Here is a 27,628-nt window from a genome sequence, read left to right as displayed (position 1 = left end):
AGCTTCCTCAGAAGAACCGAGCACCTTAGCGGCAGCTGGGGAAAGGGCACTTTCAGCCTTTTGTATAGTGCAGTTTCACCAATGAAATAAAAGTTGGTTTTGCATCTCATTTGCATAATTGAACTTTCTTTGACCTGTTGTTTGCTTTTCTGATGTTCTTGTTTAATAAAAAAAATCAAATGATTCTTTTTTTTATTGCTTCATATTCATTTTGAAATATCCCTTAAGTTTTGTGAGCAGTGGATATAATAGATAGCAGGGTGGGTGCTAGAAACCTCAGAGGAATAGAAAGTATTAAGACAGCAGAGTTAGTAGTAGGATCTGGCCAGAGGCCAACGAGTGAATCAGTTCATTAAATGATTGTGCAATAATTGAACAAACCCAATTTGAATGTTGCTTTCTGTTTGTTTGTTTGTTTTTTAAGCAAGAGAGACAGAGACAGAAAGGGAGAGAGATGAGAAACATCAACTCATAATTGCAGCACTTTAGTTGTTCATTGATTGTTTCTCATACGTGCCTTGACCAGCGCTGCTCCAGCCAAGCCAGTGACCTTGGACTCAAGCCAGGGACCTTGAGTTTCAAGCCAGTGACCTTTTGACTCAAGCCAACAACAATGAAATCATGTTCAGATACCACGCTCAAGCTAGTGACCTCAGGGTCTCAAACCTGGGACCTCAACATCCCAGTTCCACACACTATCCCCTGCACCACCACCAGTCAGTCCCAACTTGAATGCTTTTTAGCCTATAGTCAATCCTGTAACAAGAGTTAAACAAGGTGGAAATTCAGACTTATGTAAAATGAAGATCCACCATGAGCTTCTGGGCTGGAGTGAGGCAAACAAGTAAAATCTGACCCTCAAGTGAACATGAATGGACATGAAGGAAACAAGGACATGCAGCTTCAAGTTGGAATGAATTGGATCACAGTGATTCTTTCCTTATCTCACTATTTCTGAACGGTCAGTAGGTTATCTGTTTTGCTTATCCATGGATCTTTCAGAAAAGCTGCCCTTTGTCTCCTGGCAAAAGCATTTCTTATGATTTTTCCCATCACATTTATGGAATCGTAAAATTACTCTGACTCTCTGGGCTGAGGTGGGGCAGTTTCGCCCGGAACGAACACTTGAAAATGGCCAAGGACCTTCATGACACCTAAACTGATGAACCAACTTCTTAATTTATCAATATGAATAATAATAATAATAAAAATTACCAAACATTTTCAGGAAGACAAATACCAAGAAAAAAAAGACACAAATATGGAGAAAAAAGACAACCTTCTAAATATTTAAAATTCATTTCTTCAAATAGATTTGGAAAGGATATTGTATCTAAGGAATGAAACTATAAGAACAAGAAGAACAAGAGGATTCTTGGAAATAAAAAGCATGACACTATATTTTTGAAAAATAAAATTGTACAATTGAAGAATAATAAAATATTTGTAGAATGACCTAATGACGAGAAGATAAAGTAGAAAGGAATTTGCTGTTTTAGGCACTAAGCAAAGAGGTAGAAAATATTTTTTAAAAAGTTGTTAAGAAAACATTTAGTAGACATATGTGATTCTTTTTAGCTGCTCAGCAATTTTTAACACCCTTCCAATATTTGTAGCATTTCCCACCTTATGAACCTTGCCAAGCTAGAAGCCAGACACTTGCTTTTCCAGTTTCCCTTGTTTGAAGGCAAAATTTTATTAAAAATAATATTGCAAACTTCAGGGCAACCTCTCTAAATTATTATTATTTTTTTTTTTAGTAGGTTCCATGAACCTACTTTTTTTTTTTTAATTTTTATTTTATTTATTCATTTTTTTAGAGAGGAGAGAGAGAGGGAGAGAGAGAGGAGAGAGAGACGGGGGGAGGAGCTAGAAACATCAACTTCCATATGTGCCTTGACCAGGCAAGGCCAGGGTTTCGAACCGGCGACCTCAGCATTTCCAGGTTGACGCTTTATCCACTGCGCCACCACAGGTCAGGCTAAATTATTTTTTTTAAAGAAATGTAATTAGGGCCCTGGCCAGGTAGCTCAGTTGATTAGAGTGTCTTCCCAATACACTAAAGTTGCAGTTCGATCCCTGGTCAGGATTCAGGTAAGAATCAACCAATAAATGCATAAATGGGTGGAGCAATGAATTGATGTTTCTTTCTCTTTTTTCTCTTTCTACCTCTCTCCCTGCCTCTCTCTCTCAGTCAATAAATAAGATTTAAAAATAAAAAAAAGAAATGTAATTATTATGTCTAAAGATGATATGTGTTATCACAAAACATTCAATTGAAGCACAGAAAAGGAGGAGGAAAAAAAACATAAGAACAAGTACAATGAATAGAAAACAGTTACAACCAAGGTAGATATTAAACTATATCAAAAATCATTTTAAATGTGAGTAATCTAAATATAGCAGTTAAAAGACAGAGATCATCAGAGCACTTAAAAATCAAATCAACTATACAGTATATTTACAAAAAAAGCTACTGTAAGTATAAACACATTTTAAAAGTAAACGGAGAAAGATATACTATGCTAGCATTAATAAAAAGAGAAGCTAGAGTAGCTATATAAAGTCTTTTTTAAAAGGCAGACTTCAGAAAAGAAAATTGTTGGAGATAAAGACATATATTACATCCTGACCTGTATGGGCGCATTGGATGAACATCAACCTGGGATGCTGAGGTCACTGGTTCAAAATCCCAGGCTTGCCTGGTCAAAGCACATACCAGAAGAAACTGAGGGTTGATGCTTCCCATTCCTCTCCACCCCCCTTCTCTCTCTCTCTCTCTCTCTCTCTCTCTCTCCTCTCTTTAAAATCAATAAATAAAATCTTTTTTAAAAAAGGCATATATTACAGAATGTCAAGGTTGTCTATTCTCCAGGAAGACAATAGACCTTCAAAATACATGAGGCGCCTGACCAGGTGGTGGCGCAGTGGATAGCAGGGGTCCCCAAACTGTGGCCCGCTGGCCGCATGTGGCCCCCTGAGGCCATTTATCCAGCCCCCACTGCACTTTCAGAAGGGGTACCTCTTTCATTGGTGGTCAGTGAGAGGAGCATAGTTCCCATTGAAATACTGGTCTGTTTGTTGATTTAAATTTACTTGTTCTTTATTTTAAATACTTTATTTCTTCATTTCTTCCCATTTTTTTTTTCTTTAAAATAAGGTATGTGCAGTGTGCACAGGGATTTGTTCATAGTTTTTTTTATAGTCTGGCCCTCCAACAATCTGAGGGACAGTGAACTGGCCCCCTGTGTAAAAAGTTTGGGGACCCCTTGGATAGAGTATCGGACTGGGATGCCAAAGGATCCCCGAGGTCGCCAGCTTGAGTGCAGGCTCATCTGGTCTGAGCAAAGCTCACCAGCTTGGACCCAAGGTCACTGGCTCAAGCAAGGGTTACTTGGCTTTCTGAAGGCCCACGGTCAAGGCACATATGAGAAAGCAATCAATGTACAACTAAGGTGTCGCAACGAAAAACTGATAATTGATGCTTCTCATCTCTCTCCATTCCTGTCTGTCTGTCCCTATCTATCCCTCTCTATGACTCTCTCTGTCTCTATAAAAAACAAACAAACAAAGCAAAACAAAACAAAAAACCCATAAGGCAAGCCTGATAAAACTATTAGGAGAAATAGATAAATCTAGTATTAATATATGTGGAAACTTCAAAATCCTTTTGTTAGGTAATGCATAGATGAAACAGAGATAAAATCAAGAAGAATATAATTGACTGGAACAGTACTATCAATAAACTTGTTCTAATTGATATTTATAGAATACTTTATACAGTAGCAGCTAATTACACATTCTTATTTAGACAGTATGGAACATTTACAAAGGTAGATTACAATATGGAACATAAAATTTAAAAGAATAGAAATCATACAAAGTGTGCTGTAAGACCACAATGTAATTAAAGCAGATCAAGAAAATTCTAGATCTGAAAACTTCCTCAAAATTTGGAGACTAAATAAAACACATCTAAATAATGCATGGGTGAACAAAGAAATCTCAAAAGATTATAAAAATTTTGAACTTAATGAAAATAAAAATATAACATCAATTTGTGGAATGCAGAAAAACAGTGCTAAGCTGGAAATTTATAGCATTAAATGTCCATTTTAGAAAAGAAGATAATCCAAAGTTAACAATCTAGTTTAATAAACTTAGAAAAAATATAAACTTATACCTAAAGGAATCAGGAAAAAAAGAAATAAAAATGAGAGCAGCAATCAATGCTATTGAAATGAGAAAAACATTAGCAAAAATTAGCAGAATCAAAACCTGACTTCTAAAAAAAATTAGTAAAATTGATAAACCTGATAACTAGCCTACCCAAAAAAAAAAAAAAAAAAAAAAAAAAGGAAAGATAAGACATAATTTATTAACATCAGAAATAAAAGAGAGGCCATCACCACAAATGCTACGGACAATAAAAAGGTAATAAAGAAATGCAAACAACTCTCTGTTCATAAATTTGATTATCTAGATAAAATTGACCAATTCTTTGAAAGTAACAATTTGCCATAACTCAAACAAGAAGAAATACATAATCTGTATATCTATCAAAGAATTTGAATCAATAATTAAGAAACTTCCAAAACAAAAAGCTCCATGCCCCAATGGATTCACTAGTGAATTCTACCAAACATTTAAGGAAGAAATTATACCAATTCTCTATAATCTCAAAGGATAGAAGCAGGAGGAATAATTTCAATGCATTGATGAGGCCAGCATTACCTTCATACCAGAACCAGACAAAGACATCACAAGAAAACTACAGATGAACCTCTCTCATAAACATAGGTGCAAAAAGCCTCAACAAAAGATATAAAAATAATTATACACCATGATAATTACATATACATTAGATCCCAGGTATACAAGGTTTGTTCATTTTTTTAACATGAATTAATGTAATCCATCACATCAATAGACTAAAAAAAAAATCATATGATCATATCAATAGACACACAAAATCATGTGATAAACTCCAACATGCATTTATGACAAAAACTTTCAGCAACCTAGAATTAGAGGGGAAATACCTAAGCTCAACCTGATACAGAAAATGTATAAAAGACTTAGAATAAAATATAGAGAAAATGTGTTGTGAATTGGTCACAGCATTAAATTTTTAGATATGACATCAAAAGGACAGGCAACAAAGGCATAAATAAACAAGCGGAACTACATCAAACTTAAAATGCTTCTGCACAGTAAAGGAAATAACCAACAATATCAAAAGGCAGCCTACTAAATGGGAGAAAATATTTGCAAGTCATATATCTGATAAAGGGTTAATACCCAAAGTATCAAAATAACTCATGCAATTTAACAGTGAAAAAAAAATCTGGTTTTAAAATGGGCAGAGGATCTGAGTAGACATATTTTCGCAGAAGATATACAGATGGTCAACAGAACAGGAAAAGATGTTCAAAATAAGTAATAACAGAGAAATGCAAACCAGACCACAATGATATCACCGCACATCTGTCAGAATAGCTATTATCAAAAAAAGATGTAATAGCAAGTGTTGGTGAGGACATGGAGAAAAGGGAACTCTTGTGCACTGTTGGTAGGGATGTAAATTGGTGCAGCCACTGTAGAAAACAGTATGGAGGTTTCTCAAAAAGTTAAAAATAGAATTCCCATATGATTCAGCAATTCCACTTCTGGGTATTTATCCAAAGGGAACAATACTAACTTAAAAGATATCTGCACCCCCTGGTCAAGGCACATTTGGGAGTTGATGCTTCCTGCTCCTCCCTTCCTCTCTCTCTCTCTCTCTCTCTCTTTCTCTCTCTCCTCTCTAAAAATTAATAAAAGTAGCCCTGGCCGGTTGGCTCAGCGGTAGAGCGTCGGCCTGGGGTGCGGGGGACCCAGGTTCGATTCCCAGCCAGGGCACATAGGAGAAGCGCCCATTTGCTTCTCCACCCCTCCCCCCTCCTTCCTCTCTGTCTCTCTCTTCCCCTCCTGCAGCCAAGGCTCCATTGGAGCAAAGATGGCCCCGGCGCTGGGGATGGCTCCTTGGCCTCTGCCCCAGGCGCTAGAGTGGCTCTGGTCGCAGCAGAGCGGCGCCCGGAGGGGCAGAGCATCGCCTCTGGTGGGCAGAGCGTCGCCCCTGGTGGGCGTGCCGGGTGGATCCCGGTCGGGCACATGCGGGAGTCTGTCTGACTGTCTCCCCCCGTTTCCAGCTTCAGAAAAATACCAAAAAAAAAAAAAATTAATAAAAATTAAAAAAAAATTTTTAAAGTTATAACATTATTGACAATAGTCAAGACATAGAAACAACCTAAGTGTCTATTATCGATGAATGGATGATGAAAATTTGTCATATATATATATACATACCAGTATATACCAGTACACACACACACACACACACACACACACACACGGGCGCGTGCACGCAATAGAATAGTATTCAGCCATATAAAAGAAGGAAGTCTTGCCATTTTTGACAGCATGGATGGACCCTGAGGACATTATGCTAAGTGAAATAAGTCAGACAGAAAAAAATAGCACATGATCTCATGGATATTGGTATCTTAAAAGAGAGAGAGAGAATTAAGCACTCATAGATACAGAGAAGGGATTGGTGATTACTAGAGATAAGGGGATGGGTGAGTGAGCAAAATAGGTGGATGTGATTAAAAGGTACAGGCTTCCAGACATAAAATAATTAAGTCCTGCATATGTAATGTACAGTATGGTGTCTATAGTGAATAATACTGTGCTATATATTTAAAAGTTTCCAAGCAAATAGACCTTAAAAGTTGTCATCAAAAGAAAAAATTTGTAAATATGAATAATGATGGATGTTAACTAGACTTATTGTGATCATTTACTATATATATATATACATATATATATGTATATATATATACTGTATACTGGAACTAATATAATATGTCAATTATATCTCAAAAATAATTTAAAAAAGAAAAAAACTCACTTTATTTTTATTTAATTTATTTATTAGGGTAACACTAGTTAACACAACTATTCAGGGCTCAGATGTCCAACTCTACAACACACCGCATGCTTCCCCCCCCCCCAAGTCTTCATCTATCACCATTTATGCCCCATATCCTCTTCCACCTCCCCTCTTGCTGGCAATCACCACACTGTTGTTGGTGTCCATGAGATTTGATTTGATTTTTTGCATTTTTTGCTCTATTCCTCCACCTCCCTCGCCCAGAGCCTTTGCCCCCCCCCCAACTCTCGGTCTACTAAAAACTCACTTGAATTCACATCTAACTTCCTGTGTTCACTTTCAAGTAGGTTCAAAAGAAAGTGACTAGTGAACACTCTCCCAAACCCAACATTGAATTTTAGCACTTACTACGAGGCTTACATCTAGTTCTCAGAATGGGCATTATTTCAGTATTGGACTAAAAAGATCATGTGATATGCCAATTTTGTGGTCTTAATGCTAGTAAAATACCATCACTCTATGCAATTAATCTTAAGAACTACTGTCAGTGATAAAACTTGGGGTGATACTCAGGTAACTCAGTTTTAAAAATAAGCAATACATTGTCTTGAAATTGATTTAACGCCTGACCTGTGGTGGTGTAGTGGATAAAGCATCAACCTGGAAACACTGAGGTTGCCTGTTCAAAACCCTGGCTTGCCTGGTCAAGGCACATATGGGAGTTGATGCTTCCTCCCCCTTCTCTCTCTCTCTCTCTCTCTCTCTCTCTCTCTCTCTCCCCCCCCCCTAAAACAAATAAATAAAAATAAATAAAGAAAGAAAGAAATTGATTTAGTCCTAAAAGATACAGTGTTGTGGTATCTCACTAGATATATTCTAACATTGGGTTGATGTAAATAAGATATAAATAGCGATGAAAACTCTTAGGAATAGAATAGAAAGAATATGTTTTTATTATTTTTAAAAAGAATTTTATCTATAATGATTTTTCTTTAGGGACTAGGTCAGGATACAGCATCTACCTCTTTCTTGGTTTATAAAAAGCACTCCTTGAGAAGAACTAGCCAGTGATACAAGTATATAAGTGATAATTTTAATTCAGTGATTTTTTTTTATGTAAGGATTATAAGGCAGTAATTAATGATTTTCCAGAGGTTCACTTGCTCTCTCTTTAGTTATTGTCTTGGGTTAAAAGATATTCTGTAAATTATATTAAGTTATCAGGAAGCAGGATTCCTAATGTGTCAACTCTCTAGGGATTATCTGATAATAGAATTAGGGAGCTTTATTGTGTGCTAACAGGGTCTCTTCAGAGGTTAATTTGGGAGGAAAGAATCATCTAGTCTCTCTTTCTCTTGTTGATCCTTTTAAATTTTCAATAATAAAAACAAATATTTAAGAAATTTAATTAGTCTAGAAAAAAACTCAAATGCCAAAAATTAAGAAAGCTTCTTTGCACTAAATAATGATGTTATAGTGCCTGTTCCCAAATAGTTGGGCAACTGTTGTGCCTAAAAAAGTTGGGATAGCTGAGTGGAGAGTCATTGGTGCTCATCCTTCAACTAAACTGCTCACAAAAACTAGGGGATCAAGGACCGTGCAGATATTCCAGTACTTTTAGCCTTTTGTACAGTGCATTTTCACCAATGAAATAAAAGTTGGTTTTGCATCTCATTTGCATAATCAAACAACTTTCTTTGACTTGTCATTTGTTTTTCTGATGTTCTTGTTTAATGGGGAAAAAAATCAAATACTTCTTTTTTTTCTCACTTCATAATCATTTTGAAATATCCCCTAATTTCTGTGAGCAGTACATATTAGGTCCCTCAGTGTAACGTCTGTGCCCAGCATTTTATCCACCAACAGCTAGCTGTATCTGGCACATGAAAAAAAGTAAGTATCTTTTATGGATTCTTGCTGTATTGGCCAAGAGTTTGCTTAAAGGCTTTAATCACTGTAAAAAAAAAAAAAAAAAAAAAAAAAAAAAGAAGACTGGATAAAGAAGATGTGGCACATATACACCATGGTATACTATTCAGTCATAAGAAATGATGACATCAGATCACTTACAACAAAATGGTGGGATCTTGATAACATTATACGGAGTGAAATAAATCAGAAAAAAACAAGAACTGCAGGATTCCACACATTGGTGGGACATAAAAAACGAGACTAAGAGACATGGATAAGAGTGTGGCGGTTATGGGGGCGGGGGAAGGGAAGGAAGGAGGGGGGCGGGGGAGGGGCACAAAGAAAACTAGATAGAAGCTGACGGAGGACAATCTGACTTTGGGTGATGGGTATGCAACATAATTGAATGACAAAATAACCTGGACATGTTTTCTTTGAATATATGTATCCTGATTTATTGATGTCACCCCATTAAAATAAAAATTTATTTATAAAAAAAAGTCAGTAACAGAGAAGTGATAAAAAAAATCTTCCACAAATAAAGCAGTGTGCAGCTTATTAAGAAAAAAAGTAAATAATTATTGACACACACACATAAATTTATTCATTTACCTATCCATTCATTGTCTGTCCATCCATCCATCTATCTATCCATTTACTCATTCAGTCACTTATGTAAATAATTATCCTTCCAGATTTTTCTCTACATATATTCAGAGAAGCCAGAAAAAGAGTAAAGGGTGGGGGGTTGGGTATTTACTTAATCTCTGACACACTAAATAAATCAATTATTGAACAGACACATTTATTCATTTATCCATCCATCCTTCCATCCACCTATCCAGGCACTCATCTATTTATTATCTATCCAGATTTCTTTCTACATATAAAGAAGCCAGAAAAAGAGTAAAGGAGGTAGTTGGGTATTTAATTTCTCTGGGAAAATATTAGGTGCTTGGGTAATAAATTAGTTGTCACATAAGTATGTACCAAATATTTCCTCATTCTTCTTGTGCATGTTCTTTATGAACTCAAAACTATTCTTCTTAGTTTTGATTGCTGTTGTTATTCCCTGAATAATTTGTCTACCCTCCCCACCATTAAGTTTCTCTTTCTTGCAGTTCTTGATTTATCTGGAATCCATTAGTGTATTTTTTGAGGTAAGGATCAAAAGTGATTCTCCTCCACAATAATATTTAATTGCTTATATATGTTTTTAAAAGTTTTTTTTTCCATTGTTGTTACTTCTATGTTACTAATATAATTTATTCAAGAATGGTAGTAACTCAGAGCTTCAATCCGTGAAACAAACCTCTATCAAGATTGACCAAGGACAGTCAGGCAGACTCCCGCATGCGCCTGACCGGGATCCACCTGGCATGCCTACCGGGGGGGGGGGGATGCTATTCCCATCTGGGGTGTAGCTCTGTTACAACCAGAGCCATTCTAGCGACTGGGGCGGAGGCCATGGGGCCATCCTTAGTGTCCGGGGTGGCTTTGCTCCGGTGGAGCCTTGGCTGCAGGAGGGGAAGTGAGAGATGGAGAGGAGGGAGGAGAGGGAGAGGGGGAGGGGTGGAGAGGTAGATGGGCGCTTCTCCTGTGTGCTCTGGCCAGGAATCGAACCTGGGAATCCTGCACACCAGGCCAATGACTCCTACGGGTCTACCATATCATGCTTTTTACTTAAAAAAAAAAAATTTACATTTCTTTTGAAGGCTGATGAACAGGAGACACCAAATCTTTTTCGCCTGCAAACTACTACCTTCTTTATTAGATCCAGCTAATAACACTGTTTTGTCTTTTTCCAAATAGCTCCAGATATATGGAAAAGATTGATATAGGCGGATGGGGATCCTCAAACCCCTCAGTGAGATCTTCTGAGCATGACTTTTAAAATACCAGGAGGCAGAAAAAGCCCAATAGAGATCAGGGGAACTACCAGCTTTTAGGATACACCCTTAAAGGCTCCAATGCCCCAAAGGGGTCTCATAGGATGCCATCTGGATCCTGCTTCAATAGTGGAAAGGAAGGTCATTGAGCTAAAGCCTGCCAGGCTTACATGCCTCTGCTGTGAGGAAACAGGGACACTGGAAGGTAGACTTCCCCCTCGCTCCTCTAAGGGAGGGTTCAGTCTCTTCCAGCCCTGCTCCAGCCACCTATGACCTAACCTTGCCCAGAAAGCTGGGGTTTGCCACTGAAGGTTGAAGGTGCCCAAGGCCGTCGGCCCCATCTATGACACTGTGGACGAGCCTAGGGTATTTCTTCCAAGAAGCAGGTAAACTGATCTCATTTGCACAAGGGCCACTTAACTATGTTTTGCCTGAATAGTCAGGTTTTTCATTCTTCCCTCAAAGATCTCTGTTGTGGGTGTTGATAGTCCTATTTTCTGCTGCTTTGCTTAGTATATAGTGTTTCCTTTATCCCTCCTACCTCAATGCCCCACTCATATTTCAGGCTGGGACCTACTCCTAATGTAGAGCTCTCCTTCCCCCTTTTGCCACCCAGCTTAGTGTATCCCAAGGTTCTCTTTACCAAGCCACAGTTGCAGAGCTCCAGGGAAAAGCAACCTGATCTCAACTCTCCAGGCAGAGAACAGAAGCTCCATATCCACGCATGCTGCAAATGGCTTTTCCAGTCTACCTGAATCATTACCAGCTAGAAGCAGCTGTCATTGGGACTTGGACCTGAGCTGCAAAGTATAGAATGGTGATAACAATTCCAGTGCCATGCGGACTTTTCCTGTGTGGACTTTTCCTGGACTCCTGCTCCCTGTGACAGCTCCTAACAGACTGAACTGTGGTTGGGTTGCATTTCTCAGGGATTTGGCATGGTGATGGGGCCAACTTGGACTTGGTGAACATGTTAAGGACAGTACTCTTTTATGGATTCTTGCTATATTGGCCAAGAGTTTGTTTAAAGGCTTTTAATCAGTGTAAAAAAAATAGAAGACTGGATAAAGAAGATGGGGCACATATACACCATGGTATACTATTCAGCTAGAAGAAATGATGACATCGGATCACTTACAGCAGAATGGTGGAGTCTTGATAACATTATGCGGAGTGAAATAAGCGAATCAGAAAAAAACAAGAACTGCAGGATTCCATACATTGGTGGGACATAAAAGCGAGACTAAGAGACATGGACAGGAGTGTGGTGGTTACGGAGGGTGGGGGGAGGGAAGGAGGGAGAGGGGGAAGGGGAGGGGGAGGGGTACAAAAAAAAAACTGGATAGAGGGTGATGGAGGACGATCTCTCTTTGGGTGATGGGTATGCAGCAGAACTGAATGACAAGATAACCTGGAAATGTTTTCTTTGAATATATATACCCTGATTTATTGATGTCACCCCATTAAAATAAAAATTTATTTATAAAAAAAAAAAAGATTGACCAAGGAATGTACATTTATGTCTTTATGTTAATGTAATATGGTCCTCATTTTAAACAATTGTTTTAATGACTGGTGTGGACTACACTGGATAAGAGAGGTTCTTTAAGCAATTTCTGCAGCTATACACTTGTTGATATTTCTCTTTTGAAAAGCCACTTTTTTTTTTAATTTTATAAAACTTGTGTGAGTTTCAACATATATTAGCACTGCTGTGCACAGTGAGTTTACTGTTCTGGACTAGCCTTGTGACCCAGCTGCATAATCAAATGTAACCCAGTCTTGAGGCTCAGCAACTTTTATTGTTTCCCTTAAGTTTTGTTTAATGATGTGATTTATGGGGAGAAGTGGGGGGTCGGGATGGGGAGGAGTCTAGGTATAAAAAACAGGGGTAAATAGGCTATTTCAATTTTTCAGAATGATTTGATTACTAGCTTTTACACCACATTGTTTAATTAAGTAACCCCGCCCCCGCCCCCAAACAGGCATTTGTTAGTCATTTGATCGTCGGCCACTCCCAATTTCTCCAGTTCCGCCCACCATGCTGCGCCCTGTGGAAGTCTGTGAATTCCAGGTGGTCGAGGCCGACAGCTCTTCAGCATACCCTGCTTCCGAGGAGAGTTTTTGTGTTTTCATATCACCCCAGGTATTTCCATTTAGTCACCATATTCCATGTATCCTTCTCAAAAAACCCGGGTTTATGTCATCACCATGTCTACGAACCCAGCAACTCTTCTAAACTGACACATTAAGAGTTCCCTTTTGGTTGGTTGGGTGTTTTGGTGAGGGTGGAGATGAGCTGGCAATGTTTTTTCCTCGTTTTATTGAGATTTCATTGACATACATCACTATATGTTTCAGGTGTGCAGCATAATTGTTTGACGTACATGTATTTAAATGATTACCACTATTAAGCTTAGTTCAGGTTTTCTATATGCAACCTACTATTCTGTAACTGTCACGTTTTGAAAATCTGATAGGATGAATGCCTCATAGACCTCACTTGTCACTTTTCTTTAGAGGACTTTTACAATCACTCTGATATTGTGTTAGTTGGTATTAAAAACATCTCTATGTTAATTTCCCAAACATAACTACCTGATTTCATTTGGTATGTCTTTTTGTCCTCATTAATGTTTTTATAATTTTCAATTAATAAATTTCAAGTATTCCTAGTGCAATTGCTATTAAAAATAAAATTTAAACATGTCAATAGAATATTGTGTGGCTTTATGTGTTAGAGCTTTGCAACTTAAATTTTTTTTATATTATGTCAATAGTCGCTATTAATTGTGACTTTATTTTACACGAGTTTTGCAGTTGTGAAAATTTAGTTGATTCCTTAAAAATCCTGGATAACTGAGACTGGCTTGTTTGATGAATGTATTCTTTATTCCACTTCCAAACTTACCCCCAACTCCACACTCCATACCTTCTTCCCATTCCCTACCCCATCCTCTGACCTCTCCCCTCCCCTGCCCCACCCTCCTCAGTCTTCCCTCACTCTTCCCCATCATGACTTACTATTGTCCACCCCCCAACCCCAACAATTTCTCCTCTGTCCACTCCAGACCCAGTCCATTCCCTAACTTCCCTCCCAGTCCACTCCCCACCCCACCCCTCCATTCTCCTACCATGTCCATTTCCCCACCCCCTCAGTCCCCCCACCCCCCTCCACTCCCCACTTCCCAACCCACCCCTCCATTCTCCTACCATGTCCATTTCCCCACCCCCTCAGTCCCCCCCACCCCCCTCCACTCCCCAGCTCTCCACTTCCCCATCCTGTCCATTTCCCACCCCCTAACTTCCCTCCCAGTCCACTCCCCACCCCACCCCTCCATTCCCCTACCATGTCCATTTCCCCACCCCCTAATTTCCCACCCTGTCCACTCTCTCCCCTCTTCACTCCCCACCCCACTCCCCACCCTGTTGCCTTGATGCTGGTGGACGCTGAAATGATCAGGACACAATTTGCACTTAACCACTAAATCTTTATTAATTGAATTTATTATAATCAATGCAACATTAGTAATTTAAGAGAAATACAGAGTAAAGAGAATACAGCAATAAAACAGGGAAGGGCAGGGATGTGGGACAGGGGCAGGAAGGAAGTATCGGGGTCAGGAGAAGAGGTAGGGGTAAAGAGGAGGGCTACTGATGGGAGCAACTTTTCTTATTCATCATTTTCATGTAAGTTCTACAAGTATTCACAGTTCATCATTGTTAATGTGTTTCAGCTCAGTATTTCAGCAAGAATTTCTCAAAGGGGTATCTATCCCCGTAACTCTAAAGGCTTTGCTCATAATCTCCATCCCTGGAGTTAATGCCTAGGGCAAAGAGCCTTTATTAGATGATCTGTCCAATAATCTTTGGACTTTATCCCACTAGGGTTTTATCTATGTTCAAATGACCCTAAATAGGTTAATCTCCCTGCAGTTCCCTCCGAGTTTATTTGAAATTATTAAGGGTAGCTATCACGGAATAAAGGATCACAAGTACACATGTCTAATAATCATGCTGTTTAACTAACCCCACCCATTTAAGATTACTTAATCCCTCCCACCCTAAACTTACTTATGATTAGATATATCCCCTCTTACTTAAACTGATTATATAAAGAAGTAAAAACAATACAACTTCCCACAGACCAATTCAACAGCACTTTACAATCTGAAGCAACAAAGAACTTTCATTCCTACAGATGTGCCTTCTTTCTTTAGGTGAGAATGTGGTGTGGTTCCCACCCAGCTTTTCGGCTCTACAGGTAGTCCTTCATTTCTGTCCAGGTCTTTCCCAGCAGTGTTCTCTGTTGCCAATCTTGGACTTCAATCTGATGTTAGATGTCTGTGGTGGATGACAACTGGGTCGATTCAGGAGTCTTACGAGGTACCTGCAAACTTAAACAGAAATCCAGACTGCACTCTATTAGATGTGCCCCTCTTATTTCGTGCACCTGCTAGTTCACCGTTCTACCTCACATGACTTAATCAAACTAACTCTTCATCTTCCAGCATCTAACACAAATACCTCATTGCTCAAACTAAATCGACCCTTTAGAAATATATGTAAACTTCAGTATCCTAGCCTGATGACCTTAGCTAGTTCTCTCCAAGTTTGCTTAAAAATGGGAGCTCATATCTTCTTCCTTGATTCTTTAACTGCAAATTTGGGCCAAAAGTCAGTCAAATCTGTCATTTTGTTCCAAAGGGTTGACTATTGGTTTCATTTAAACATTCTGATATTGACTTATCTCTTTTTATGTTTTTATTTTGCTCCCTCTCTAACTTCTTTAGAGATTTAATTGCTTGGCTCTTTAAGATTAAAGGCATTCTGGTCGGACAATGCCAAAGGTATTAAAAATCTCCAATACACACAAATTTGATCAACAGCAATAAAACACAACAATTGAAAGGAAACTTAACAATTCTTATGCTATAGAATAAATGAGATTACTTATCCTTAACACCTACATTTATAGATAGCATATATAGCAATAGGGCATAGTACACACTGCCAAAAGTTTTTCACAAGCTTTTCTGAACAACCACGTGTGTCAGGGACTTCATCCATGAGTTGTTAACCCATACCACCGTGCTCCCCTGACCGTTGCTGTTGCTGGCCAGCGTCTCCAGGCTTTTGCTTGCAGTGATGGCAAATGTCCGTGTGCACATGCTGTGGCTGCAATGACCCATATCTAGGACCCCTACAGCTTGAAGAGCAATTCACAACTGTAAATTTGACACAACACAACTTCAATTCAAATATATGCAGGATGGATTGTGTGGTTGAGGTAAAATGAATGAAGTGACACTTCAAAACAGTCCAGAAGCACAAATGCACCATTTAAAAAATAACGACATACTCTAAAACACATGAGTGACTGACAACTTTTCTGATTCCATTGAAAAAAGAAAAAGAAAGTTTTGGATTCAATAGCCAATCAGATAGCCTTTTTGAATTTGCATATATTCTGTGTGACTTTTAAAGGCCTAATTGCTAAAATTGAAATTATATATGATGTTAAAATAGAAGATTGAAGATGAACAGGATGAACTATTATACAAAACTCCAGTTCCGAGGAGCCTCTCATTCACAGTGTTTGTAAGTGTTCACAGTAAGGAAATATTTTACACTACATTACTTGTCAATTTTAATTAGCTTAACTCTAAACACAATAAGAATTGACTAGTACTTCATAATTCAATGGAAATAAAATTTGAGCAGTCACCACTTTAAAACTGTTAAAGGACACCACTAATCTACAGTTAAAAACATTTAAGTATTTAAACATGCAAGAGTAAGGATAGGTGATAATGAAGATAGGAAAGATGATGTCAATGAAAAAGAAACTTCACCATGAGACTCCTCTTCCTGACAGGCAATTGGGAACATGCCCCACGTTGTTTTCTACCGCTTAAACTGTTCTGAAACACATGCTCCTTGAAGCCTGCTTCTTTTCCTCTCTGTGCGTGACAGCAAAACTGAGTCTCAGCAACCAGGCAGTAAGGATGACACATATCCTGTAGTGGGGTTAATGGCAGTAGTAAAGAATTAAACAGAAAGAGAAGTTAGATCAACAAGTTCAAGGTAGTAGCAAGGGACCAGGCTAAAAGAAGTCAGGCAGTCCCAGGTTAGCACAAAGCAGCCAGGAGACACCAGATGATGTCACTGGACTGAGGACAACGCTTGTGTTGTCTGTTGCTTTGAGTCATTCGAGTTGCTTTCTGAGGTCTTTCATTCACTGGCAGCCAGATTTGAAACTCACTCAAGAAGTCCATGTCCTCAAGACACAATCCAATGCCCCAATTTCTCTTCTTCAAAGACATCCCTCCCAGGCATACGAGTGTGGGTGTGGGTGCTAAACTGATTTCCCCCCTCCAAGCATCCTGATGCTATAGTTCGGTGAGGGGACTGATGATGAAATGCCCAGATGTAGAGGCAGAGACGTGCACAGAAGCTCCCAAGAGATCCAGTAATTGATTTGCTACTCATTAGCCCTCAGACATGACTGACAGGTGGCAACATCTCATAAACATCTAACACACCTGGAGCCATCAACAGTTTCTGATTACCAGTTTAACATTTTTTGGAAGCCATTGCTGGCATGATGATGGTAAGGTGTTGTTACCAAGCCAGAGTTCTTGGGTACATACACGTCATCTGCACCAGCATGTGAAGGCACACTCAACATGCAAGAAAGGGTGCTTCCTTCTCAGGCCTGAGGTGTTTCTGAGGCAGGGATTTTGCCTGCTCCTGGGAGAACTGGTCAAGTTGCTGCTCCTTGAGAATTAACGGAACCATGAAAGAAGTTTGAAGATGGTGAAGTTTCTAAGGGTGCAGCAGAAAGATCACGGAAGCCGTTTCACACTGCACCAATAGTTGTGGCTTCCTTACTAAGGCATCGGTCCTCCCCTGATGTAAAGAGAGTACCGAAACTCCATGAAAAGTCATGTCCTCCTCCTCCTCCTCCATGTCTCCCCCTCCATGAAGAAAACAGCAATTTTTGTGTTTGTATCAGCTTCTCTGTAAATATTAATTCAGGTTTCCAATATTTTCTGGGAAGTAAAACTTATTAAGAATTTTAGTTAGATTGGCAGTTAAGGTGGAAAATTGAGAGATTAATTTGGTCAATATTCTGTTGCTCCCAGGAAATAGTGAGCTCTTTTGGTGGTTTTAGGATGTGTGCCAGCCCAGGGTGACCCTGACCTTCTGTAGCCATTTCAGAGAAGACTGCACCTCAGGTTGGCCTGAAAATACAGTAGCACACAGTCACGACTTAGCACACAGTCACTGATTGAGAAAGCTGAACAGGAACACATTCTGAGGGCAGAGATTCTGAGGGCCACGACCGTATTCACAGGGCGCTGTAGGATGGCGGCGGCGGCGGCGGTGGCGGAGGTGGCGGCGGCTGGGGTGGCGGATACTGGGGTACCGGAGGCTGGCGGTACCAGTGAGGATTCCAGCTGATCATCACAGGGACATAGAGCGAGCGTCCATGTCCATCTCGGCCCACTGGGTACCAGGCAAATCCGACTGGGTAGGTCGGATACGTGCCACCTGTGGGGTACGTTGGGTATCCAGGTACTTGAGGTACATATTCAGAGTAAGTTGCCAGGTGAGCCGGGTCATCCAAATTTGGAATAGAGAGCCGAGGATACTGATTCTGGATGGTGAAACTGTGGGGAGCTCGGCAGTCGTAAGAAACTTGCAGTTTCCACCCTCTCTTCACTTGGAGTACTTGGGCTCCATTAGGTGCGATGGTTGGAGTCATCAGCCCATCCTTCACATTTCTGGCCACGAAGTCGCGCAGAGCTGCCATCTCAGGTTCGGACAGAGAGTACACATGCCCGCTGGGGATACTGTGTGCTCCAGGGATCATTTCTATGCTGGGGTCCACCACGCGGTGATCTGGGTAGACGTTTTCATCCACTGGGGTGTACACATTCTGGACATAGTAATACCTCACTGGCTGGTAAACTCTGTATCCGTCGACTGGGTAGTAAAAGGACGGCTGCGTTGGTGGTGGCAGAGTGGGCGGGATTGGAGAATACATCCGGCAGTGGTATCGGCAGTATTCAGAATCGAACATGATCGATCGGGTGCTCCAAGTGATGTTAGGATCGTGTGTGCTCAGCCAGCGTACCCCCAGGACGACGGGGAAGAAGGGAGACTGAGTCACATCGAAGGACAGCACTTCACGGTGATCTCCCAAGTCGACTACCAGGTCATGTGTTTCGTGGATAACTGGGCCCGATGCTATGGGACGTCCATCAATCGCTTCCACAAGTATTGGCCAGTCCTTGACCCTCAGAGGAATTAAATTGTGGGCAACGTACTCGTGATCAATGAAGTTACCAGAAGCGCCGGAATCGATCATGGCTCGGACGAACAGGCTGTGTCTGCCTGGAAGATGAATCTGTAGCATCACTTGCAAGTGAGATGAAGCATCATCTGTTGGGGACCTTATTATTTCTGGCCCGGTCGCTGAAGGTCCCTCTACAGCGGGGCCGGGGAGTTTCCCGCCGGCGAAGCCTTGGAGGCCTTGGCAGGACAGTTGTCTGCGTAGTGCCCTCCGTTGCCACAGTAGAGGCAGAGGTTCAGCTTCCGGCGTCTCTCCTTCTCTTCCTGGGTCAGGCGCATGCGCGCACCTCCCACCGGCTCGGTGGGGTCCATCTGGTGGTGACCGGCAGGTGGAGGCAGTGCCAGCGCGCTGGGTGGGGAGCGCGGCTTGCTGGCTGCGGCCGCCCGGGCCAGCCTTCTCTCGATGTGGATGCACTGGCCAATCAGCGCGGACAGCGACTTGGCAACTTCAAGCTGCGAGAGCTCGGCCTGGATGTGCTCGCTGAGGCCCTCGTGGTACTGGTCAATCAGCGCGGGCTCGTTCCAATCTAGGTCCTGGGCAATCATCTGGAAAGCATTGGAATAGTCGACGACTGACCCCGGCCCTTGGCGCAGACGTCTGATCTTGCGTTTGGCGGCCTCTCGCCTCTGGGGGTCTTCAAAGATGTGCTTCATCTCGGTCATGAAGGCTGGGTAGTTGTGCATCAGGTAATGGGCTCTCTCCAGCTTGGCAGAGGCCCAGCGGGCAGCACGACCGGTCATCATGCTGGTGACGAAGCAGACGCGGACGCGATCAACTGAGAAATCTCTGGTGCTCTTTTCCATGAAGAGTTGGCACTGGGACATGAAAGGAACCAGCATGTCAGGGTTGCCGTCAAACTTCTCGGGCAGGTCTTCTGCGCACTCGTCCTCTGGGGGAGGGGGTGGAGCAGCAGCCGCTGCAGCACCACGCAGCTCCAGGTCGTCCTCCTCTTCCTGGGGGGCGGGCTCCACTTGCTCACGAAGGTTCGAGTTCTCCTCTGTGAGCTTCTGCACCTGGTTCTGCAGGTTGTTGTTCTCCTCGGACTGCCTCATGACCTTCTCTCTAAGGTTGTTGATCTCTTCAGAGAGATCGCCCCGCCGACCGTCAGCCAGGTTGGGGATGTACTGGTCCCCCTGGCAGCTGTGTGCGGAGGAGGAGGAGGGGTCGTTAGGGGGGGGAGGAGGAGGAGGTGGTGGGCAGTCGGGCCCCAGGGTGAGAGGTGGGGTGGGAGGAGACCTCCCAAGTGTAGCTTCACTCCTGTGGGGATGGAGGCCTGATTCCTGGCCTCCTCTTCCACCCTTTCTTCTTTTTGTTTTCAAAAGTTTTTTGTTTCTGTAAATGAGGATAAAAGCATATTTCAACATACACAGCATAATACAGAGAAGATTTTAGCATTTAAAGTATAAAATACTTTAAATACATGAGTATTTAAAGTATCTACTAAAGTACTTTAAATACATGAGTATTTAAAGTATCTACTAAAGTACTTTAAATACATGAGTATTTAAAGTATCTCTTTACTTACTTATAATAGTCAATAAACAAAACCCCTACAAAGAGACAATAAAGAAAAGCACCTTTTTGATGTCCAGTTGACATTTTCCTCCTTAAAAGTCACCTGTTCATTGTAATTCACCAATACATAACTGTATTAACAGCATGCTGCTTAACGTGACTGACTATAAAAGAATGTCCAGACACTCCAAACAAATAGTTTTGAATCCAGCAAGCAGAATAAGAAACTTTCAAGGTAAAGATGGCTACCAGATAAATTGCACAAAGCCAAAATTGTAAGTGTTATTAGAGAAGTTACCTGAATAACAGGCAATAATATTCCAGCCAACAGGGAAAAAAAAAAAAAGCTGCCACAAAACCCACAGGATTGTCTACATTAAGTTTGTTGACCATAATTTCATTTCCCAAAGAAAATTCCCTATGGCAGTATTTTTCAACTAGTGTGCCATGAGACATGGTAAGGTGTGAGTATAAATACATTTAGAAACTATATTATTAACTATATGTACAATATGTACTGTGTTAGAGTGTCATTTTGTGCCATTTTAGTAGGTGGTGTGCCCCAGGATTTTGTAAATGTAAAAAATGTGCTGCAGTTCAAAAAAGGTTGAAAATCACTGCCCTATGGGACAGAGATGGCAGCACCATGGTTATACCTGTGCATATCAGTTTTCTTCCTTATTATGCAGGCAATCAACAAATATTAGCTGCTACCTCCTAGAACAGCCGTTCTCAACCTGTGGGTCGTGACCCTGGCGGGGTCGCCTAAAGCCATCGGAAAATATACAATGCATATCAGGTATTTACATTCCGAATCATAACTGTAGCAAAATTACAGTTATGAAGTAGCCACCAAAATTATTTTTTGGTTTGGGGTCACTGCAACATGAGGAACTGTATTGCGGGGTCACGGCATTAGAAAGGTTGAGAACCACTGTCCTAGAAGGAGCTGGGCTATATGTAAAATGGGACATTGGAAGAAGCCCAATAGTACACCTCAAACTTATAATAAGGATTTAATTAAATAATGCAGGTAAAGTACATAGTGAGTTTCCAATAACTGTTAGCTGATATTAATAAAGTTACTAATAAGAAAACAGAAAGGTAACTTTCTGTATAAAGAGGTTGGGATTAAAACAGGGAAGTACTGCAACTAGAACAATCTAAAGATTTTTTTTTTAATACTCTGTTGGTTAAACAAATCCAGAGACTCATTTGACTTGCAGGTCACCTGTGTGCAATCCTTGGGCTTTTTTTTTTTTTTTTTTAATTTATTCATTTTTTTTAGAGGAAAGGGAGAGACAGAGAGAGAGAAGGGGGGGGAGGAGCTGGAAGCATCAACTCCCACACTCCCACATGTGCCTTGACCAGGCAAGCCCAGGGTTTCGAACTGGTGACCTCAGCATTTCCAGGTCGACGCTTTATCCACTGCGCCACCACAGGTCAGGCCATCCTTGGGCTTTTTAAACAAGATTTGTCAGTGCAGCCCCCACCTGAAAGTTTGTAACTTAAGAGTGGAATAGGGCTGAACTCCTTCCTAGGAGTAAGTGGTTTGGGGGTGGGGTACAGGAGGTGAGAAATTAAATGTCTTATTATGTGTATGGTGGCAATAAATCACATACAGCAAATCACCACTCAGTGCCTATATCCTTTCTGAATATAGTGTTAAATGTATTTAGAATAACCTAATTATTTTAAATTTTCAGTGATTTTTTTAATGAGCATCAAATGCTTATTAGGATAGGTGCTCAAAAGTTTAGAAATATAAATGTACAAAACAGACAGACTGCCTATTCACCAAAGTTTAACTCAGCAGTCCTGTTCCTCTACCTTATAAAGGTAAAAATGGATGCCAAATTAATTATAGAAAATATAAAACCACAAAGATAAACGTGTATTCAGAGAAATTAGGTAATTAATAGTTACTATTTCAACCTATAGGAAGGTACAAGAAAAAAATTTTAAAAGGTGGCAGTAGTCAAATATACCTGCAAACTTCAGCTATGCCTGACCCCTCCCATCTCCCTCCCCCCCCTCCTCCCTCCCCCCCTCCCTCCTCCCTCCCCCCTCCCTCTTCCCTCCCCCCCCCTCCTTCTTAAAAGCCCTTCTAATCCCTTAGTTCCCTCCCTTGACCCAACCCCCACGCCCAATACCCAACACCCAACTTTCCCCACACCCTGTGATGTTGGTGTGGCCTCTTGAAGTAGTGGGACTCAGAAAGCAGAGTCCTTAAGGGACAGATTTACTGTGCTCTTTTAAGTTTTAACTTTCTATTTAATTACTTTAATAACTTAGGCTATAAAAACAATGAATAATTGACATTTAATATAAAATATTCAAGTTTAGAAAAATTAAAAGATGCAATTAACACATCATAGTTTGATATTTAGTTTCATTTCTAATTCCTTAAAGACAATTGTATTGGTGACGCTCAGAATATAAGGTCGCAATATTTATTTATGAAGTTTAATGCATAAAGAGTTTTATTGTCCCATTAAGAAAACAAATAAGCACAGGTCAGGTGACTCAGGTGTCATTTCTGTCCTCTCAATATTAACACTTTCAAAACTCAGAAGATTTCTGAAAAGAGCCAGTGCACCCTGATCCAGGTCAAGAAAGTTAACCTACATGTCAATCACAGTCACTGGAGTGGGCTTTACTGAGGCCCAGGTCTGATGGTTTTAAATCTGCAAAACACAATGATGGGTCAGAAGTAACAATATATTACGAAATTAGCAAACAATCACTGATTGTTTAGGGATAGAGAAGATCAATATAGGCTTAAAATTAAAAAGCTTTTGGAAGACAGAAAGTTAATATAAAACTGATTAGAGATTGAAGTTTAAACAATAGGGAGGGGTTGCAGCTATGTAATTTAAGAATGCAGACCTCCCTCCCCAAATCATTAGATTCTTGAAAAACATTTTTAATCCAGTGCTGATCAAACAAATTCAGGGCCTTATGTGGCTTGCAAGGTCACCAGTTAGAGACCCTTGACTTTTACTAATATCAGGCCTCAGGCCCCCACCCTCAGGAATTGCAATTTTGGAGTGGGACTTTAAGTCCTAAAAGAGAGAAATGCCCATAGAAGAGTACTTGACCCATTGAAAGTGCTAGAGTAGTGGGGGGGGGGGGGGCAGGTTAACTATCAGTGTTAAGTTTTTAAACGTTTAACAGCAACTGGAGCACAAGTTAAGAAGGGAACAGGAGCACTGCCACTGGATTTGAATTACAAAACTATTGCTCCTTAAATGCCCTTTTAATAGGGGCTGAATTGGGGAGGCAGGGGTCAAGAGGCCCCATTCCTAAAGCCTGAAAGGACACACAGCATAAAGCCAAGTCACCTGAAATAGACGCCATTTTTACATATGAAAAAGAGTTCAGTGTTAGTCATTTAGGAATTAAATACATATATATTAATATTTGACTCTTCAGGATGAACTCTAAAAGTCTCTATTCCCCAAACACACCAAAGAGCAACAGTAGCCAAAAACCACTCTGCATTAGACATCCCATTAGGAAATAACACTTCATTAAGCAACTCTTCATTGTTTTACATTTTCAAATGTCCACATTTCTCTTTGAGTACTATGTGTACTCTTTGTGAAATACGTTAATTAATATGCATTTGTTTTTACCATTGTTTTGAACCTCTTTACAATGCAGATACATAATTTCCAACAGGAGTAGGGGCAGGGTGCCAAGGTGGATCAAAGGGGCCTGGGGACTTACAGAAAGCTGTAATTATGATAAGCACATGTTTGTGTATTTGTTGGGGATGGGGCGAAATGTGATAGATTTGGGGGAGCCAAAACTTCAAATTCCCCCATAACAAAGTCCTGGCTCATGGTTTATAATATATGGAACCAGGTTTTAAAATTCTTTTATTTAGTTAGAAACATGTGGTACATCAGACTGGCAGTAAAATATAAATTTGTTTTATAAAGATGTTTAATAATGCCAGTTAAAACCCTCAATCTACATTTTGTAATGTAGCCACTTTGTTACATTACAAATTTTAAATATGACAATTATGTACCATTAAATAATCCACTTGCCCCAAATTTAAGTAATTAGCTTTTGTGCTAATTATTTCAAGTGTTTTAAATTAATTTAGTTTTTTTGTATTAATTACAGCTTACATTATTGGAGTTTAAAAATGCACCCTTTGATCCTGTTAAATGTCAGAGAGATAAGCAGGAAAGAGCCAACAGCAGCAAATCACCAGAAAAAATCTGCAGACACCAAGGAAAACACCGAATAAAACAATTTAGCCTGGTCATTTTATACATATTTAATAAGTGCCTACCACATGCCAGGCACAATTAATAAATACCAGGGCTTCAGAGTCACACAGATACACCTCATCCTCGCTCAGAGGCCAAGCCAACAGCACCAGTAAGCTACTTAAACTCCAATAAACTCCTGTATCCACCAAGGCATCTGATTCCAGTAGTGATAACCACAAAGGTCCAGTAGTGTCGCAAAAATAAAAAAACAATGCTGTGTTAAATTATTTAAATATGTTATTTTTCATTATAGTAAAAGCGTTTAGCTAGACTGCCTTTAGAGGCGCCAGCCATGTCAGCTTAAGACTCATATATAACCCACTATCAGGAATTTAAATTGTGGGATTGTTACTTAACATATGCAAAGCACTTATAAAAAGTGCTTATGGATTCTAGATAAGTTATTATTATTGTTAATTGTTCCTTATTATTATATTTATTAGACATTTGTGGTTAAAATGCAAAACCAATGCAGCAGAGAAACCGCAGGAGGGCGGTGGGGCTGTGCAGCCAGGCTCAGCTAGTGAAGGCGCGCAGGCGCAGAGCTGGTTCTGATGGGTTGGGGAGCTCACACTGCGCAGGCGCATGCGGCTCTGGGAGAGGCGGGGGGGGGGGGGCCCAAGGCCAATTCAGAGGAGGCAGGCTCAGGGAGAGGCGGTGTCTTGTGAGCCGCCTGGGAGGAGGGGCTATGGAGGTGGGGTGTAGAAGCATCACCTCAGAGGAGGTGGCCTCAGGGAGGCGGGGCTTGACTAGCTGCCTAGGAGGCGGGCTCAGGGAAAGGCGGGGTCTGGTGAGCCGCCTGGGAGGAGGGGCTATGAAGGTGGGGTCTAGGAGCATTACCTCAGAGGAGGCGGGCTCAGGGGGAGGCGGGGCCTGGCCAGCCGCCTGGGAGGAGGGGCTATGGAGGTGGGGTCTAGGAGCATTACCTCAGAGGAGGCGGGCTCAGGGGGAGGCGGGGCCTGGCCAGCCGCCTGGGAGGAGGGGCTATGAAGGCGGGGTCTAGGAGCATTACCTCAGAGGAGGCAGGCTCAGGGGGAGGCGGGGTCTGGCCAGCCGCCTGGGAGGAGGGAGGCTTAGAGAGGCGGGGTCTAGGGAGGCAGGGTATAGAAGGCGCACTCTAGGTAGGCGCGCTCTAGGTAGGCGCGCCGCAGAGAAGGCGCGCTCTGGGTAGGCGCGCCGCAGAGAAGGCGCGCTCTAAGTAGGCGCTGGGAGGCGCTAAACCTGCTCTGAGTGAGTACTGCAGAGAAGGCGCGCTAGAATGGGCGGGGCAGGTCTGAGACTGGCTGCACGCCTCTCCCAAGATCTCCCCTTCCCAAACCCCTCCCACCAGCCCGCAACAGCCAGAATCATTTCACGCAACAAGAGCAATCCCCTCCAGATCCACCCCCCCCAAAACTAAGCAAACCAACAGTTTCCACAAACTGTTGCTGGACGCCGATTTGCGCCCTCTCCAACTATACCACCACTTCCATGTAGCGCAGCTAGGCAAGGGAGCCTGCTCTGCCATCGCTAAAATATTCCCTTTTACGCTCAAGTCAGGGCCCCTCCACTCCACTGCTATAGCAGGAACTGTGTGGGCAGAATGTTAAACACTAATTTTTGCCCAGGGCTCCATTTTGTCTACCACCAACAGCATGCAGAGAACCGTCCTGCAGAAAAACATAGTGGGAGCCATTCCAAAAGGTGTTAAGAGACAAAAGGTGGGGTTCCCCTTCTAAGAAGACAAGAGGAATTTTACTCTGCAGCGCATATCCCTCTAGAGCTGGTTTCTTTGTAGCGCCAAACAGTGCAGCTTGGATATCCCTGCAGCTGTTATTACTTTATAGCGCATTTGAAGGTATAAACTGTTCCGCAGCTCTTGTACCCCTGCAGTTCCTGTGCCTTGAAGCGCAATGAAGCGCTGTTGTAGTGCAATCGTATCCTTTTTGTAGCGCTAACCTACAAGTCAGATTTTGTAGCGCTTCTAAAGCGCAAATCAGTCTGCAGCTCATATATCGCGGCAGTTTCTACTGGTCTGTAGTGCACTCAAGTGCCCATCAGTTTGTAGCGCAATTAAAGCGCTTATCAGTCAATAGCGCGATTGAAGCGCTTATCGATCTGCAGCGCATGAAGCGCCAATTAGTTTGTAGCGCGTATCACTTTGTAGCGCATTTGAAGAACAAAATACAAATTGGTCCGTAGCTCATGTCCGTCTGCAGCTCATGTCCGTCTGCAGCTCATGTCTGTCTACAGCCCGTATCTGGACTTAGGACGTGGAAATCAAAGCCCTGAAGGCTTCGTTTCTCCACTCCTTTTTGGGGTACTGCCAGTGAAGGCGTGACAAGGTTTGCGTGGAGACATTCAGGGGTTCTACTACATCTCCCGCAGCTCTCGATAAAAACGGGGATTGAATATGATCTTTAAAAAACCCAAAAAACAAAAAACGTTCTCACCGCATACTCACCACGCGAGGACTCCTCTGCGAAGACAGGAAGGATGGGGTCCCACACCTGTGCCAGGCGTGGGATCCGCTGGGTGCTCCGCAGCCCGGAGTAGCTCCGGTTGCGAGCCCGCTCAGCGGACCTTTCGCAAGGCTAGGTGGACCCTCTCCGCTGTTCTTCCCAGGTCGCAGTCAGGTTTCTTCGACACACACCAACCGAAGTTGAAGCGCGTGTACCGAGAGCGGCGACTGGCAGCCTTATATAGGCTGAACAGAGAAGGGGGGCACCAAATCCCAGCGTGCTCTGCG

At 41.7% G+C, this 27,628-nt stretch overlaps 1 protein-coding gene across 1 annotated transcript; it reads right to left on the bottom strand.

Moving 5' to 3' along the window:
- Positions 1–14,204: 14,204 nt before the first annotated feature.
- PEG10 (paternally expressed 10) lies at positions 14,205–27,561 on the bottom strand. Its single transcript, XM_066238741.1, is given in 3 exon segments — positions 14,205–19,257; positions 19,260–20,428; positions 27,333–27,561. Coding segments are annotated over 3 exon segments (2,343 nt in total). The 5' UTR covers positions 27,338–27,561; the 3' UTR covers positions 14,205–18,088.
- Positions 27,562–27,628: the final 67 nt, after the last annotated feature.

Source organism: Saccopteryx bilineata, chromosome 7 (genome assembly GCF_036850765.1).
Source record: "Saccopteryx bilineata isolate mSacBil1 chromosome 7, mSacBil1_pri_phased_curated, whole genome shotgun sequence".
NCBI lineage: Eukaryota > Metazoa > Chordata > Mammalia > Chiroptera > Emballonuridae > Saccopteryx > Saccopteryx bilineata.
This window is presented reverse-complemented; position numbering and strand designations above follow the sequence as displayed.